The 15,321-nt window shown below is 45.2% G+C and overlaps 2 protein-coding genes across 9 annotated transcripts in view; both read left to right on the top strand.

The window, feature by feature from the left end:
- The window catches only part of LOC5513278 (protogenin), a 42,177-nt gene that overhangs the window by 6,092 nt on the left and 20,764 nt on the right, over window positions 1-15,321 (top strand). The window contains exon 1 of one of the 8 annotated variants that reach the window (XM_048725171.1): window positions 5-2,831. The exons of the other annotated variants lie outside the window; for them this stretch is intronic. The gene's annotated coding sequence lies outside the window, so the exon portion shown is untranslated. Of the gene's footprint in view, window positions 1-4; window positions 2,832-15,321 lie in introns of those variants that run through there. 8 annotated transcript variants of the gene reach the window in all.
- On the top strand, window positions 2,831-13,868 carry LOC125561258. Its single transcript, XM_048725178.1, has 2 exons — window positions 2,831-3,923; window positions 10,048-13,868. Exons 1-2 carry the CDS (start codon window positions 2,942-2,944, stop codon window positions 10,110-10,112), a joined length of 1,047 nt encoding a protein of 348 aa, XP_048581135.1. The 5' UTR covers window positions 2,831-2,941; the 3' UTR covers window positions 10,113-13,868.

Here is a 15,321-nt window from a genome sequence, read left to right as displayed (position 1 = left end):
TTTGAACTTAAAGTGAACATGAGCGGATCGTGGCGCCCTTAAGAAACGTTTCTGTTTAAATGAGGGGTAATACGTCGCGGTTCGCCTCGTCTTAACAAGAGCATGAAAGCTAAGGTAAGTCAGTAGAGAATTGAATGCTTACAACCACTAACCACCGAATCTTTCGCAACCACTTGATCACATTCGTAGCTTAAAACTTTACCTGAGATCTCAATTCATAAAGAGGTTCTAGTAAGAATTTTTTTTTTCTAGTTACCTATTCGTTTACATTAAACGTTCTTATAATATTGGTAATAAGTTATAGTTGTTTCATTGAAATGAAATACAAAATACTGTCTTGTGGTTATCAAATAACCACAATATTTACAATATCTTAGTTGTATATCTATGATTGAACTGTCACTACTCAGTAATATTAGAAAGCTTTTTTTCTAACTATGACAATTTCGGAAAAGTACTCTGCGCATGCGCTCTGCCACGTTAAATTATAACATTAATAATGAGGTTTTCTAATGGCCTCTAGCCTAATTCTCGCTATCTGACCGGGTTTCCTGTGGTGCCTAGCAATTCGAAGTCCCAGATCCCGTTCCTCCTCACGGTTCATTCCCGGTCACAGGAAAAGAAACACACCACAGAAGAAAATAGGCTGTTATTTCACGAAAAGGTTTCCGTATAAGTAGCGGAGAAATGACTTAAGGCCCTGTCAGACACACTTTTGTTATTTTATTTTCATTCAAAACTAAATGATAATCATTTGAATTTCGAAATAATTGCCAAAATCAGAGTTTTATATTTTAATATCGAAATTCAATCGGAAAGACTACAGTATATTTTCCAAATAAGCCAATGTAAATGGATGCTTTGCGCACTTTGTATTTTGATGAAATGAGACTTTTAAGTCGGGATGTTTAGACTCTACTTCCATCGTTTTCATCGTAAGGGAGAATACCCCCTTTAGCCCCACGCACATATCTCGACGACCATCTTTTAGATAGTACACTGGTGGCAGGCGGCAAATGCTTTTTAATAGACCGAACCTGTGAATAACGCGAATTATTTTGGTATTCGTGGTCAATTATAAGTATCCGAGTGTCAAAATTTCGAATTGATCACTTTCCAAATGTTTGCATGGCTATATCTCTCAAACCGATGAGATCCGTAAAAATCAAAAATCACTACACTGCTCTATACGAAACGTAAAAATGTTCTTCCCTTAGCAACATATAAATATCATATAAATTAAGATACACATCAAGGGGTATTGAGGAACGTTTGAAAAAGCGACGACGAAACAATTTCGAATCCCAACGCCGCCACTTTTCTAATATTTTGTTGTTGCAAAAACTAACCGTTTTTCGGCTGACAAGAGTGTACCAAGGACTGGATGAGTAGGGGTGCGCAGTCATAGGAATCAAATGAAAAAAGGATATTGTTTGACGATACTTCAATAAGAAATGACCCACGTTCTTGGCGGTCAAAAGGGGTGCGCGCACCCCGCTGTTTCCGCGCCTGAATGCAAAGCATTGTAAAACACGACTCCTTACGTCACTAGTCGCCCGGCTAGCTCAGTCGGTAGAGCATGGGACTTTTAACCGTAAGGTCGTCCATTCAAGCCCCACTTGGGCGTTTCTGTAGAAAGTTGTATAATATACCGCACCACACCCGCCACAATTGTAAATAAAACTGCTATGGTACCTTAGTCATTTGTAGGGATTCTAGCTCTGACCAAAAAGTCTTTGAGTGATTTCTCCCTTCTGTAAGAGACTATAGGTTGATTAAAGATTCTAGCCGTAAAAGGCGGATCCGTAATAAGGCGCCAGTGTTTCATTAGAATCTTTTTAAGATTCGGTATAGCCGGGTTGAATCTCTCGACAAATGGTAAGATTCGTTTATAAGACGCCTTTTTGCTTTTAAGCGCATTTTGCCTGTCTGTGAACATAACACTCGCCAGAATTTTAGTTATGAAATCGCTCGGGTAACCGCGTTCTAGAAGGCGATCGGTGAAGTTGCGAATTTCGGTTTTGAAGGAGGCGAGTGAGGAGTTTGTTCTCAACAGGCGTAGGCCTTCCCCCTTGACAAAACCCTTCTTATTCCTAAGAGGGTGAAAAGAGGAAAAATGCATGTACTGAAAGGATTCAGTAGGCTTAAAATGTGTAGGGACATCAAGGATATTAGAATCCATGAATCTTTCGCCTTTAAACACTTCTGTATCGAGAAAGGTGATGGTTTCCTGTGACAACTCGTGCGTGAATGTAATAGCCGGGTGGAAATTATTCGCAAAGTCTAAGAAACTCGCGATTTTATCCCCCAGTATAGTCCACACTGTAAAGATGTCGTCAATAAGGTAGGTACAGCGTTCGGCATGGCGGGTAGTTGTGTTTTCTTTGGCTCTCCGATTTTTTAATTTTTTTTCTTTATAGTTTGCTCCCTGTTTTCAAATCTTGACTTAAACAGATCATCTTCCCTAACTACCACTTCGCCCGTACTGTTTTCTACGGGATCTCACCATATTACCGACTATTGGCCTTGGTTGTTATCAAGCCACGTTAGCCTTCGCCGCCATCTTCAGAAGAGTCACAGAAGCTTTTTTCAGGCCAGGATCCATCATACGCCTGCATCGACATCGTCTTTCCAACTTGAACGCCTCTTATCTAATCGGGAGATCTAATCTCATCCTTGGCCTCAGTGAGACGTTTTTGGACGAATCATGGACGGATACCGAGTTGGCTGTTGATGGTTACTCGCTGGTTAGAGCTGATCGCACATACAACTCTGGTGGCGGGCTGCTAGTTTTCATACCCAGCCATATTTCCTGGATCTTGAGTTTGAAGGTATTGAAGCCATTTGGCTTGAGCTCTTATTCCCCCGATCTAGCCCGTGCTTTGTTTGTTTTATTTACCGTCCTCCTTCTTCTACTGCATACATAGCTCTTTTGGACGAAATGTTTTCACATGCTAGCTCAGCAATAAGCCAACAGGTTGTGGTGCTCGGTGATCTTAATTTTGATCTCCTCGAAAGGCCTCTTCCTGCGCCAATCAAGCAGTATTTATCCATCTTTGATTCGCTTGGTTATCAACAGCTTATAACCAAATCAACCAGACCGATTTCCAACTCCTTGTGGTCCAGCCACATTTTTGTTTCGAGCTCTGATTTTGTTATCGAGTCAGACACTGTTTCTAATACTGCGAATGATCACCTCCCTATTTTTGTCGCTTGGAAACTCAGAGCAGGTTATTCTAGGCCGACTGGTCATAAGGTTTTACGTTTTCGATCTCGTAAAAACTTCTGTACTGAATCATTTATGCATGACTTGTCACTTGTTCCTTGGAGCACACTTGATATATACGATGATGTAAATGATGCTCTTGATCAATGGTATAAATTATTTAATGACATTCTTACTGTGCACGCGCCTATTAAAGAACATCGCATAAAGCGCCCTCTTAAACTTGATTGGTTCAATGCTGAAATAAGTGCTGCAATTAAAGCGCGCAACTGCCTCCACCGCATTGCTACTTCGCTGAAAACTGACACCTCCTGGAGTGAATATCGCCGCGCGCGAAATCATGTTCACTTAATAAGAAAAGCTAAAAAGACCTTCTATAATGACGCAATTAAGAACAACCTTGAAAATCCCAAAAATCTTTGGAAAATAATACGTAAAATCTCTCCATCAAAACATGTCAATCTCCCTAATCGCTTAACTGTTAATGACACTTTATACGAAGACACTTTTGATATAGCTAATTCTTTCAATAAACATTTTTCCAATATATCTTCTCAAGTTTCTATTGATGCTGTCCCTGAATTTCCGGACTGGTCTGTCCTAACTAATTTTATTAATTCTAAACATCAACCTGGTTCCTACTTTTCAATTCCTCCGATTTCAGAAGACTTTGTCCTTAATAGCCTCTCTCGTTTAGATGTGAACTTTAGAAGCACACTAGCATACACACATTGGCACCAGTCGGGCCAAGACGGGACGCTAGCACAGTCTATTACCCGTGCAGTTCGGCAACCATGGACAGCTGTTTCGTCCTTATTAGGACTCGTCAGCATGGCATAGCCGGTTTGCCTCAGTTAAACTTCATCGGCAAAAAAACTGCAGGGCGACTTCGACTCGAGCGAAGTGCTTTAAACCACAGCTTAGATCCATGTGGGATCTAGAGCTGCGACCGGGCTAGCGTGATGCCAATTGTGCGGATCACGCATGCGACCTTTGCTAGTCTAAAACTCCGTCGGATAGCCAAACTATCCTTGCGAGTATGTATACATAAATGTGAACTTTAGAAGCACACTAGCATACACACATTGGCACCAGTCGGGCCAAGACGGGACGCTAGCACAGTCTATTACCCGTGCAGTTCGGCAACCATGGACAGCTGTTTCGTCCTTATTAGGACTCGTCAGCATGGCATAGCCGGTTTGCCTCAGTTAAACTTCATCGGCAAAAAAACTGCAGGGCGACTTCGACTCGAGCGAAGTGCTTTAAACCACAGCTTAGATCCATGTGGGATCTAGAGCTGCGACCGGGCTAGCGTGATGCCAATTGTGCGGATCACGCATGCGACCTTTGCTAGTCTAAAACTCCGTCGGATAGCCAAACTATCCTTGCGAGTATGTATACATAAATGTGAACTTTAGAAGCACACTAGCATACACACATTGGCACCAGTCGGGCCAAGACGGGACGCTAGCACAGTCTATTACCCGTGCAGTTCGGCAACCATGGACAGCTGTTTCGTCCTTATTAGGACTCGTCAGCATGGCATAGCCGGTTTGCCTCAGTTAAACTTCATCGGCAAAAAAACTGCAGGGCGACTTCGACTCGAGCGAAGTGCTTTAAACCACAGCTTAGATCCATGTGGGATCTAGAGCTGCGACCGGGCTAGCGTGATGCCAATTGTGCGGATCACGCATGCGACCTTTGCTAGTCTAAAACTCCGTCGGATAGCCAAACTATCCTTGCGAGTATGTATACATAAATGTGAACTTTAGAAGCACACTAGCATACACACATTGGCACCAGTCGGGCCAAGACGGGACGCTAGCACAGTCTATTACCCGTGCAGTTCGGCAACCATGGACAGCTGTTTCGTCCTTATTAGGACTCGTCAGCATGGCATAGCCGGTTTGCCTCAGTTAAACTTCATCGGCAAAAAAACTGCAGGGCGACTTCGACTCGAGCGAAGTGCTTTAAACCACAGCTTAGATCCATGTGGGATCTAGAGCTGCGACCGGGCTAGCGTGATGCCAATTGTGCGGATCACGCATGCGACCTTTGCTAGTCTAAAACTCCGTCGGATAGCCAAACTATCCTTGCGAGTATGTATACATAAATGTGAACTTTAGAAGCACACTAGCATACACACATTGGCACCAGTCGGGCCAAGACGGGACGCTAGCACAGTCTATTACCCGTGCAGTTCGGCAACCATGGACAGCTGTTTCGTCCTTATTAGGACTCGTCAGCATGGCATAGCCGGTTTGCCTCAGTTAAACTTCATCGGCAAAAAAACTGCAGGGCGACTTCGACTCGAGCGAAGTGCTTTAAACCACAGCTTAGATCCATGTGGGATCTAGAGCTGCGACCGGGCTAGCGTGATGCCAATTGTGCGGATCACGCATGCGACCTTTGCTAGTCTAAAACTCCGTCGGATAGCCAAACTATCCTTGCGAGTATGTATACATAAATGTGAACTTTAGAAGCACACTAGCATACACACATTGGCACCAGTCGGGCCAAGACGGGACGCTAGCACAGTCTATTACCCGTGCAGTTCGGCAACCATGGACAGCTGTTTCGTCCTTATTAGGACTCGTCAGCATGGCATAGCCGGTTTGCCTCAGTTAAACTTCATCGGCAAAAAAACTGCAGGGCGACTTCGACTCGAGCGAAGTGCTTTAAACCACAGCTTAGATCCATGTGGGATCTAGAGCTGCGACCGGGCTAGCGTGATGCCAATTGTGCGGATCACGCATGCGACCTTTGCTAGTCTAAAACTCCGTCGGATAGCCAAACTATCCTTGCGAGTATGTATACATAAATGTGAACTTTAGAAGCACACTAGCATACACACATTGGCACCAGTCGGGCCAAGACGGGACGCTAGCACAGTCTATTACCCGTGCAGTTCGGCAACCATGGACAGCTGTTTCGTCCTTATTAGGACTCGTCAGCATGGCATAGCCGGTTTGCCTCAGTTAAACTTCATCGGCAAAAAAACTGCAGGGCGACTTCGACTCGAGCGAAGTGCTTTAAACCACAGCTTAGATCCATGTGGGATCTAGAGCTGCGACCGGGCTAGCGTGATGCCAATTGTGCGGATCACGCATGCGACCTTTGCTAGTCTAAAACTCCGTCGGATAGCCAAACTATCCTTGCGAGTATGTATACATAAATGTGAACTTTAGAAGCACACTAGCATACACACATTGGCACCAGTCGGGCCAAGACGGGACGCTAGCACAGTCTATTACCCGTGCAGTTCGGCAACCATGGACAGCTGTTTCGTCCTTATTAGGACTCGTCAGCATGGCATAGCCGGTTTGCCTCAGTTAAACTTCATCGGCAAAAAAACTGCAGGGCGACTTCGACTCGAGCGAAGTGCTTTAAACCACAGCTTAGATCCATGTGGGATCTAGAGCTGCGACCGGGCTAGCGTGATGCCAATTGTGCGGATCACGCATGCGACCTTTGCTAGTCTAAAACTCCGTCGGATAGCCAAACTATCCTTGCGAGTATGTATACATAAATGTGAACTTTAGAAGCACACTAGCATACACACATTGGCACCAGTCGGGCCAAGACGGGACGCTAGCACAGTCTATTACCCGTGCAGTTCGGCAACCATGGACAGCTGTTTCGTCCTTATTAGGACTCGTCAGCATGGCATAGCCGGTTTGCCTCAGTTAAACTTCATCGGCAAAATAAACTGCAGGGCGACTTCGACTCGAACGAAGTGCTTTAAACCACAGCTCAGTGGTTTAAAGCACTTCGTTCGAGTCGAAGTCGCCCTGCAGTTTATTTTGCCGATGAAGTTTAACTGAGGCAAACCGGCTATGCCATGCTGACGAGTCCTAATAAGGACGAAACAGCTGTCCATGGTTGCCGAACTGCACGGGTAATAGACTGTGCTAGCGTCCCGTCTTGGCCCGACTGGTGCCAATGTGTGTATGCTAGTGTGCTTCTAAAGTTCACATTTATGTATACATACTCGCAAGGATAGTTTGGCTATCCGACGGAGTTTTAGACTAGCAAAGGTCGTATGCGTGATCCGCACAATTGGCATCACGCTAGCCCGGTCGCAGCTCTAGATCCCACATGGATCTGAGCTGTGGTTTAAAGCACTTCGTTCGAGTCGAAGTCGCCCTGCAGTTTATTTTGCCGATGAAGTTTAACTGAGGCAAACCGGCTATGCCATGCTGACGAGTCCTAATAAGGACGAAACAGCTGTCCATGGTTGCCGAACTGCACGGGTAATAGACTGTGCTAGCGTCCCGTCTTGGCCCGACTGGTGCCAATGTGTGTATGCTAGTGTGCTTCTAAAGTTCACATTTATGTATACATACTCGCAAGGATAGTTTGGCTATCCGACGGAGTTTTAGACTAGCAAAGGTCGTATGCGTGATCCGCACAATTGGCATCACGCTAGCCCGGTCGCAGCTCTAGATCCCACATGGATCTGAGCTGTGGTTTAAAGCACTTCGTTCGAGTCGAAGTCGCCCTGCAGTTTATTTTGCCGATGAAGTTTAACTGAGGCAAACCGGCTATGCCATGCTGACGAGTCCTAATAAGGACGAAACAGCTGTCCATGGTTGCCGAACTGCACGGGTAATAGACTGTGCTAGCGTCCCGTCTTGGCCCGACTGGTGCCAATGTGTGTATGCTAGTGTGCTTCTAAAGTTCACATTTATGTATACATACTCGCAAGGATAGTTTGGCTATCCGACGGAGTTTTAGACTAGCAAAGGTCGTATGCGTGATCCGCACAATTGGCATCACGCTAGCCCGGTCGCAGCTCTAGATCCCACATGGATCTGAGCTGTGGTTTAAAGCACTTCGTTCGAGTCGAAGTCGCCCTGCAGTTTATTTTGCCGATGAAGTTTAACTGAGGCAAACCGGCTATGCCATGCTGACGAGTCCTAATAAGGACGAAACAGCTGTCCATGGTTGCCGAACTGCACGGGTAATAGACTGTGCTAGCGTCCCGTCTTGGCCCGACTGGTGCCAATGTGTGTATGCTAGTGTGCTTCTAAAGTTCACATTTATGTATACATACTCGCAAGGATAGTTTGGCTATCCGACGGAGTTTTAGACTAGCAAAGGTCGTATGCGTGATCCGCACAATTGGCATCACGCTAGCCCGGTCGCAGCTCTAGATCCCACATGGATCTGAGCTGTGGTTTAAAGCACTTCGTTCGAGTCGAAGTCGCCCTGCAGTTTATTTTGCCGATGAAGTTTAACTGAGGCAAACCGGCTATGCCATGCTGACGAGTCCTAATAAGGACGAAACAGCTGTCCATGGTTGCCGAACTGCACGGGTAATAGACTGTGCTAGCGTCCCGTCTTGGCCCGACTGGTGCCAATGTGTGTATGCTAGTGTGCTTCTAAAGTTCACATTTATGTATACATACTCGCAAGGATAGTTTGGCTATCCGACGGAGTTTTAGACTAGCAAAGGTCGTATGCGTGATCCGCACAATTGGCATCACGCTAGCCCGGTCGCAGCTCTAGATCCCACATGGATCTGAGCTGTGGTTTAAAGCACTTCGTTCGAGTCGAAGTCGCCCTGCAGTTTATTTTGCCGATGAAGTTTAACTGAGGCAAACCGGCTATGCCATGCTGACGAGTCCTAATAAGGACGAAACAGCTGTCCATGGTTGCCGAACTGCACGGGTAATAGACTGTGCTAGCGTCCCGTCTTGGCCCGACTGGTGCCAATGTGTGTATGCTAGTGTGCTTCTAAAGTTCACATTTATGTATACATACTCGCAAGGATAGTTTGGCTATCCGACGGAGTTTTAGACTAGCAAAGGTCGTATGCGTGATCCGCACAATTGGCATCACGCTAGCCCGGTCGCAGCTCTAGATCCCACATGGATCTGAGCTGTGGTTTAAAGCACTTCGTTCGAGTCGAAGTCGCCCTGCAGTTTATTTTGCCGATGAAGTTTAACTGAGGCAAACCGGCTATGCCATGCTGACGAGTCCTAATAAGGACGAAACAGCTGTCCATGGTTGCCGAACTGCATGGGTAATAGACTGTGCTAGCGTCCCGTCTTGGCCCGACTGGTGCCAATGTGTGTATGCTAGTGTGCTTCTAAAGTTCACATTTATGTATACATACTCGCAAGGATAGTTTGGCTATCCGACGGAGTTTTAGACTAGCAAAGGTCGTATGCGTGATCCGCACAATTGGCATCACGCTAGCCCGGTCGCAGCTCTAGATCCCACATGGATCTGAGCTGTGGTTTAAAGCACTTCGTTCGAGTCGAAGTCGCCCTGCAGTTTATTTTGCCGATGAAGTTTAACTGAGGCAAACCGGCTATGCCATGCTGACGAGTCCTAATAAGGACGAAACAGCTGTCCATGGTTGCCGAACTGCACGGGTAATAGACTGTGCTAGCGTCCCGTCTTGGCCCGACTGGTGCCAATGTGTGTATGCTAGTGTGCTTCTAAAGTTCACATTTATGTATACATACTCGCAAGGATAGTTTGGCTATCCGACGGAGTTTTAGACTAGCAAAGGTCGTATGCGTGATCCGCACAATTGGCATCACGCTAGCCCGGTCGCAGCTCTAGATCCCACATGGATCTGAGCTGTGGTTTAAAGCACTTCGTTCGAGTCGAAGTCGCCCTGCAGTTTATTTTGCCGATGAAGTTTAACTGAGGCAAACCGGCTATGCCATGCTGACGAGTCCTAATAAGGACGAAACAGCTGTCCATGGTTGCCGAACTGCACGGGTAATAGACTGTGCTAGCGTCCCGTCTTGGCCCGACTGGTGCCAATGTGTGTATGCTAGTGTGCTTCTAAAGTTCTCGTTTAGACATTGGTAAGGCTGCCGGGTTGGACGAGTTGAACGGTTTTTTTTATCAGATCAGCAGCTCCTAAAATTTTCCTTTCCTTGACTAAAATCCTAAACCTGAGTATTTCCTCTTGTGTTTTTCCTGATCCTTGGAAAAGTGCGAAAGTGTCACCACTTTTTAAGGATGGGTCTCTTTTTGACCGTACGAATTTTCGTCCCATCTCCGTACTTTGTATCCTATCTAAAGTTCTCGAGCGCCACACCCATACTAGTTTTTATTATTTTCTTACTTCACAAGACCTTCTGACAGATTTTCAATTTGGTTTCCGGTGGTTCCGTTCATGCGAACTGGCCACTATAAATCTCTCTGATTCCATTCTAAAGAATATGGATAGTGGACTTCTAAGTGGTATGCTCCTGATTGACCTGAAGAAGGCTTTTGATTTGGTTGATCACAACACCCTCCTATTGAAGCTTGGTTTGTATGGGTGCGATGAACTAACACTCAAATGGTTTAAGTCTTACCTTTCTGGACACACTCAGAAAACGTGCTTCAAAGGAGTTTTATCGAATGCACTACCCATTAATGTGGGAGTTCCACAAGGCAGTATTCTCGGTCCTTTGTTTTTCCTTCTATTCATCAATGACTTGCCCCTTTTTCTCTCCTCTGACCTTGTTACCGATACTACAATGTTTGCAGACGATACCACATTTGTGATTTCCGGCCCCAGTGTGCCTGATGTTGAACTTAAACTAAATAAACTGGCAATCGATGTACATAAATGGGCTACACTAAATCGTATGGTACTCAACACCAAGAAAACTAAATCAATGTTAATTGGTTCCCACCAAAAAATATCAAATCTGGCTGAATCCTCTCTTTCAGTAACCTTAAACAGTTGTCCAATTGAGCAAGTAAACAGTGCGCGGGTTCTTGGAGTGGTGTTTGATAACCACCTCACCTGGGAACCTCATGTCGAGCACTTATGCAAAAAGATTAATAGCCGCATATCCCTACTACGCCGTATTGCTCCCTTCCTGACGCCAGCTGGTGCAATACATTACTACAATGCCTGTATTCATAGTCAGTTCCTCTACTGTGCTAGCGTTTGGGGCAACTGCTCACAAACCCTCCAGCTTTAACTTCTACGCTCTCAGAAGCGCGCTGCGCGCACTATTTTGTCTGAAGATTTTTCCGTCCCGTCTGTTTCGCTCTTTTCTCGTCTAAACTGGCTCCCCATTTGGGATTTGATAAAGCAAAGGAAATTATTGACTCTTTTTTCAATCCTGATTAATCCGGATTCCCCTCTTTGTTTGCGTTCAAAGTTTTCTTTTGTTTCGCATGAACGGAGAACGAGATCGTCGACTTCACACAATCTCGTGCTCCCCCAGCCCAGGACTGATGCTGGCAAACGCACCTTTTCCTTTTCTGCAGTTTCTCTTTTTAACCTTCTACCCCCCAGCCTTAAACAACTTGCTGTCTCCCGTATTTTAAATCTCAATCAACTACAAAACGTTACAAGTCTTGCTAAGAAAAAAGTCTGTGATATTTTCCACTCTCACCTTAACTCAGTATCTCACTTAAAACAACTTTTTTGCCATACATGCCGTTTTTATATAGACTGCCGCTGTTACTTATCCTAAAACCGGTTATCCATTCTCATGTTAATTGTTATTGCATGTTAATTAATGTTTGTCTGTTTGTACTTGTTTCTATGTTGACGTCTACCTGTTTTTGTAGTTAGTTTTTAGTTGCTTTATCAAGATGTAGTATTAGTGATGTCTTGTATAGTTTAATTTCCAAGTTTCCCCTTTGTATTTCCGTAAATGTCTAACATAGTTTTTTATTATTATCATAGGTACTTAGATATAGGGAGGGCCATATATTATAAAACTGTAAAAGGTTAATATGAAACCCTCCTTAAATAAAGTTTATTGTATTGTATTGTATTGTATTGTACTGTATTGTATTGTATTGTATTGTAATAAACCTCTACCAGACTAGCGGTTTGTAGGGACTAAGGCGTAGGAGTTCTTCCTCAATATGTGCCATATAAATGGCAGAGAAAGCTACGGCCATTTTAGTACCCATCTCGATGCCGTGCGTTTGTAGGTAGTGCTTGTCATTGAACTTGAAAGAGTTTTCGTTCAGTATAAGCCCCATAAGTTCCCTCAGAGATTCTGTGGGGACGGGTAGCGCGGGGTTATAGTGTTGTTCGTATTGTTGACAGACTACTTCCATACTTTCACCTTGGGGGATGTTGTTATAGAGAGCACAAACATCGAACGATGTTAAAAACGTCAGGGATGACTGTTGACTCGATAAAGTTGATAAAGTGCGTTGTGTCCTTGAGATAAGACTTTTGTTTTTGCGCTATAGGTTGTAGAAGTGAATCTACAAAGATATATACGATATACGCTCTGTGGGGCCCCGCTCCCTGAAACGATTGGTCAGCCTATCGGAACTTTCTTGTGAATTTTAGTGAGTGTAAAATTCGGGTATCCGGATAGGTTTTTGACGGTCGTTGAGCCACTTGTAAGTCATTTTGTCGATAAAACCGCCTGTTCTCAGTGAATCAACGATTCTTTGAGCTTTTTTTTAGCAGTTTCTTCCAAAATGATTTAGAAAGCGGTTGATAAAACTTCTCATCTAGAAAGTTGTTCGGTGCCTTCTTTGATTTTTCTAGAAGTGTCGCAAATGACTGTAGTGGTTCCTTTGTCAGCTTTCTTTATGATATTTTTGAGATCATTTAGGGCTTGCCTTTCGCCTGTAGTGATATTATCACTTTGCGCTTCGAAAAATAAATAAGCTAATTCCGATTTAGTTAGTTCTAAATATGTCTCAAGAGCCACGGAGGGCTGTGGTGGCGGTTGCCTTAGAGACTTAACAAAGAACTGGTGTGGCTCGGATTTGAAATCAGCGTATTTGTATTGAAGTCGCATTGTGCGGGCGAAGACTTTAAAGTCTTTGAGCAAGCTTTTGTTAGAAGCTGGTATAGGAGGGGTAGGGATAAATTTTAACCCTTTTGCTAGTAGACGTGATTCATGAGGTGACAAAACCTTTGATGACATATTATTTATATGTCGAGTATGGTGGAATTTGTCGTTCTTTAATAATTTGCGTCTACAGGAGCGTTTGCTCGACCTGTAGGTTTAGCGCTTTTTGGTGCGTGCTAGGTGTTTTGAGTCATTTAGAACACATTTGTACAGCTAATTTCTTGTTTTATTTGATTACTCAAAATTATTACAAGATGATTTGAGGCTGCTTAGAAGTGTCTGAAGCTCGTTAAACTTTTCCTGCACGGTGGCTAGGTCTGGCATTTTCTGCTGTGGTCTGTGAGGTCGTTTGGTCGATCTTTTCGAGGCAGCAGAGATTCTCTTGTGTAGGTCTAGGTCTGTGGAGGGAACTTTGGCTTCGAGGGAGCGCAAGGTGGCATCGTCCTCAGCAATGTTTTTCTCCTGTTGGTTGACCATAAGGTTGAGAATTTCCTGTTCTGCTTCGCGGCAGATCTCAGTCATCGCGGCCTGGAAGGCTCTGTCTTGCCTGATGTGGGGCCTTGGTCTGTACTGAAGGCCGCTCGGACAGGTAGACTTTGCGATGCACTCGCGGAGTTTAGTAGCTGACTGGGAGGTTTTGGCCTTGCACGTATTCTTACTTTTCTCGCAAAAGTAGATTGCATGCAGCTAAAACAAAAAAAAAAAAAATCCCGAAACCAAACAAAAAAAAATAAACTGGCTTATGACAGCCAAGCGTTCATAGCGACGTCGCTTTTTTATCCTTCGATGTCGGCTTTTCCTATCATTGCGAAACAGAATTCGCCAAGTGTTGGATTGTTCACCCAAGGGTACGTGGACTGGGTTTAGACCGTCGTGAGACAGGTTAGTTTTATCCTACTGGTGATGTGCTGTTGCAATAGTAATTCTGCTCAGTACAAGAGGAACCGCAATTGGCATTTGCACTTGGCTGAAAAGCCAATGCTGCGAAGCTACCATCTGTTGGATTATGACTGAACGCCTCCAAGTTAGAATTCGTGCTAAAACGCAACTATAATTACCTCCGGAGAATCTTAGGCAAATAAGGATAGAGAACGGGCTTGCCAGCTCTCCTGCGTCCCAATGTGCCAAGAGGTGAAACAACACAAGGCACTAAACTATATAAGAGTTTAACCCTTCCGGATTAGATAGGTCACGTCCCACAGGAGCTTGCAGACAAACATCCCACTGAAAGGGGGTGGGTAGGGGGGGAGGGGGGACATCTGGCGATTGGCGCAAGCCAAGTCAAGGTTCAGAATAGCGAGAATGATTTGAGGCGCTGCGTGCAGTACAGGATGGGAGTTCGCTGATGCCTGCCACTCTTACACTTCCGTGAGAGGTAAAGAGATAGGATAGCACTTGGAGCAAAACGAGGAGAAAGCGATCACGACGCCCGAGCTGCTCAACTTGGGTGAGCTGATCAATGCCATGGCGAGGGAGGTCTTGTATAACGTCGGTAAGAAAGTTCCCGCACTCTAGCAAGGGTACCAAAGACCCGCAGATCCCAAGGCCTAGATCTCGCTGTGCGTATCGTAAGTAAATGTTCTCGCCCTGACGACGAGGCCTCAAGTGTGTAGTCCGCGACAGGCCAACATGCAGACGGGGCTCGTGTTTGAGAACACCAACATAGCGCTGTGATATATGTTGACTGATGCCATCTACGAAAAAGCGCTGCCCGATGCGGTAATGGAACTTGTGGAGCGAAATCCGAGGTAAAGAGAGTGGCGCAACAAGATGTCTGGGTACAAGTGGCGACCCGAGACAGCTTGGGAGCCAAAGCATTCGGGAAGCTTGGAAAACAACAATATGCCGCACTATCTGCGATTGAGGCCCAACCCGATTAAGGCCCAAACGCAACACCATTGCCTCTGCATACCAGCAGTCAAGCCTATAGAGGACTGGCTGAACCTAACGTTTATTGAACACAAGATAGATGCTCTGGCAGAGTCCATCATTATGAACAAACAAGACCCAGACTGCACTAGAGTAGCTAGCCAGTCGACTCCGCCAACACATGATCTAGCAAAGGGAAGAGGCCCTTTGAACGTGCGTTGGTTTGGCACTATCACAGTAGAAAATGGTGGCAGTGAAGAGCGTCCCACCTCGAAATGTCAGGAACAGCATATGGCGTCAATCCAACCTTACAAAAATGGACGTCTTTGAGGAGGAATGGGCCGACGTCAAGTATGAGCTTGCTATCTCGCAAATGTGACCAAACGATAGTTGGTATACTTCACATGTAAGATGGGAGCGCGCGCCTCA

Source organism: Nematostella vectensis, chromosome 3 (genome assembly GCF_932526225.1).
Source record: "Nematostella vectensis chromosome 3, jaNemVect1.1, whole genome shotgun sequence".
NCBI classification, from domain to species: Eukaryota; Metazoa; Cnidaria; class Anthozoa; order Actiniaria; family Edwardsiidae; genus Nematostella; species Nematostella vectensis.
Note: the sequence above shows the minus strand (reverse complement) of the source record. Positions and strands in the feature narration are given on the sequence as shown.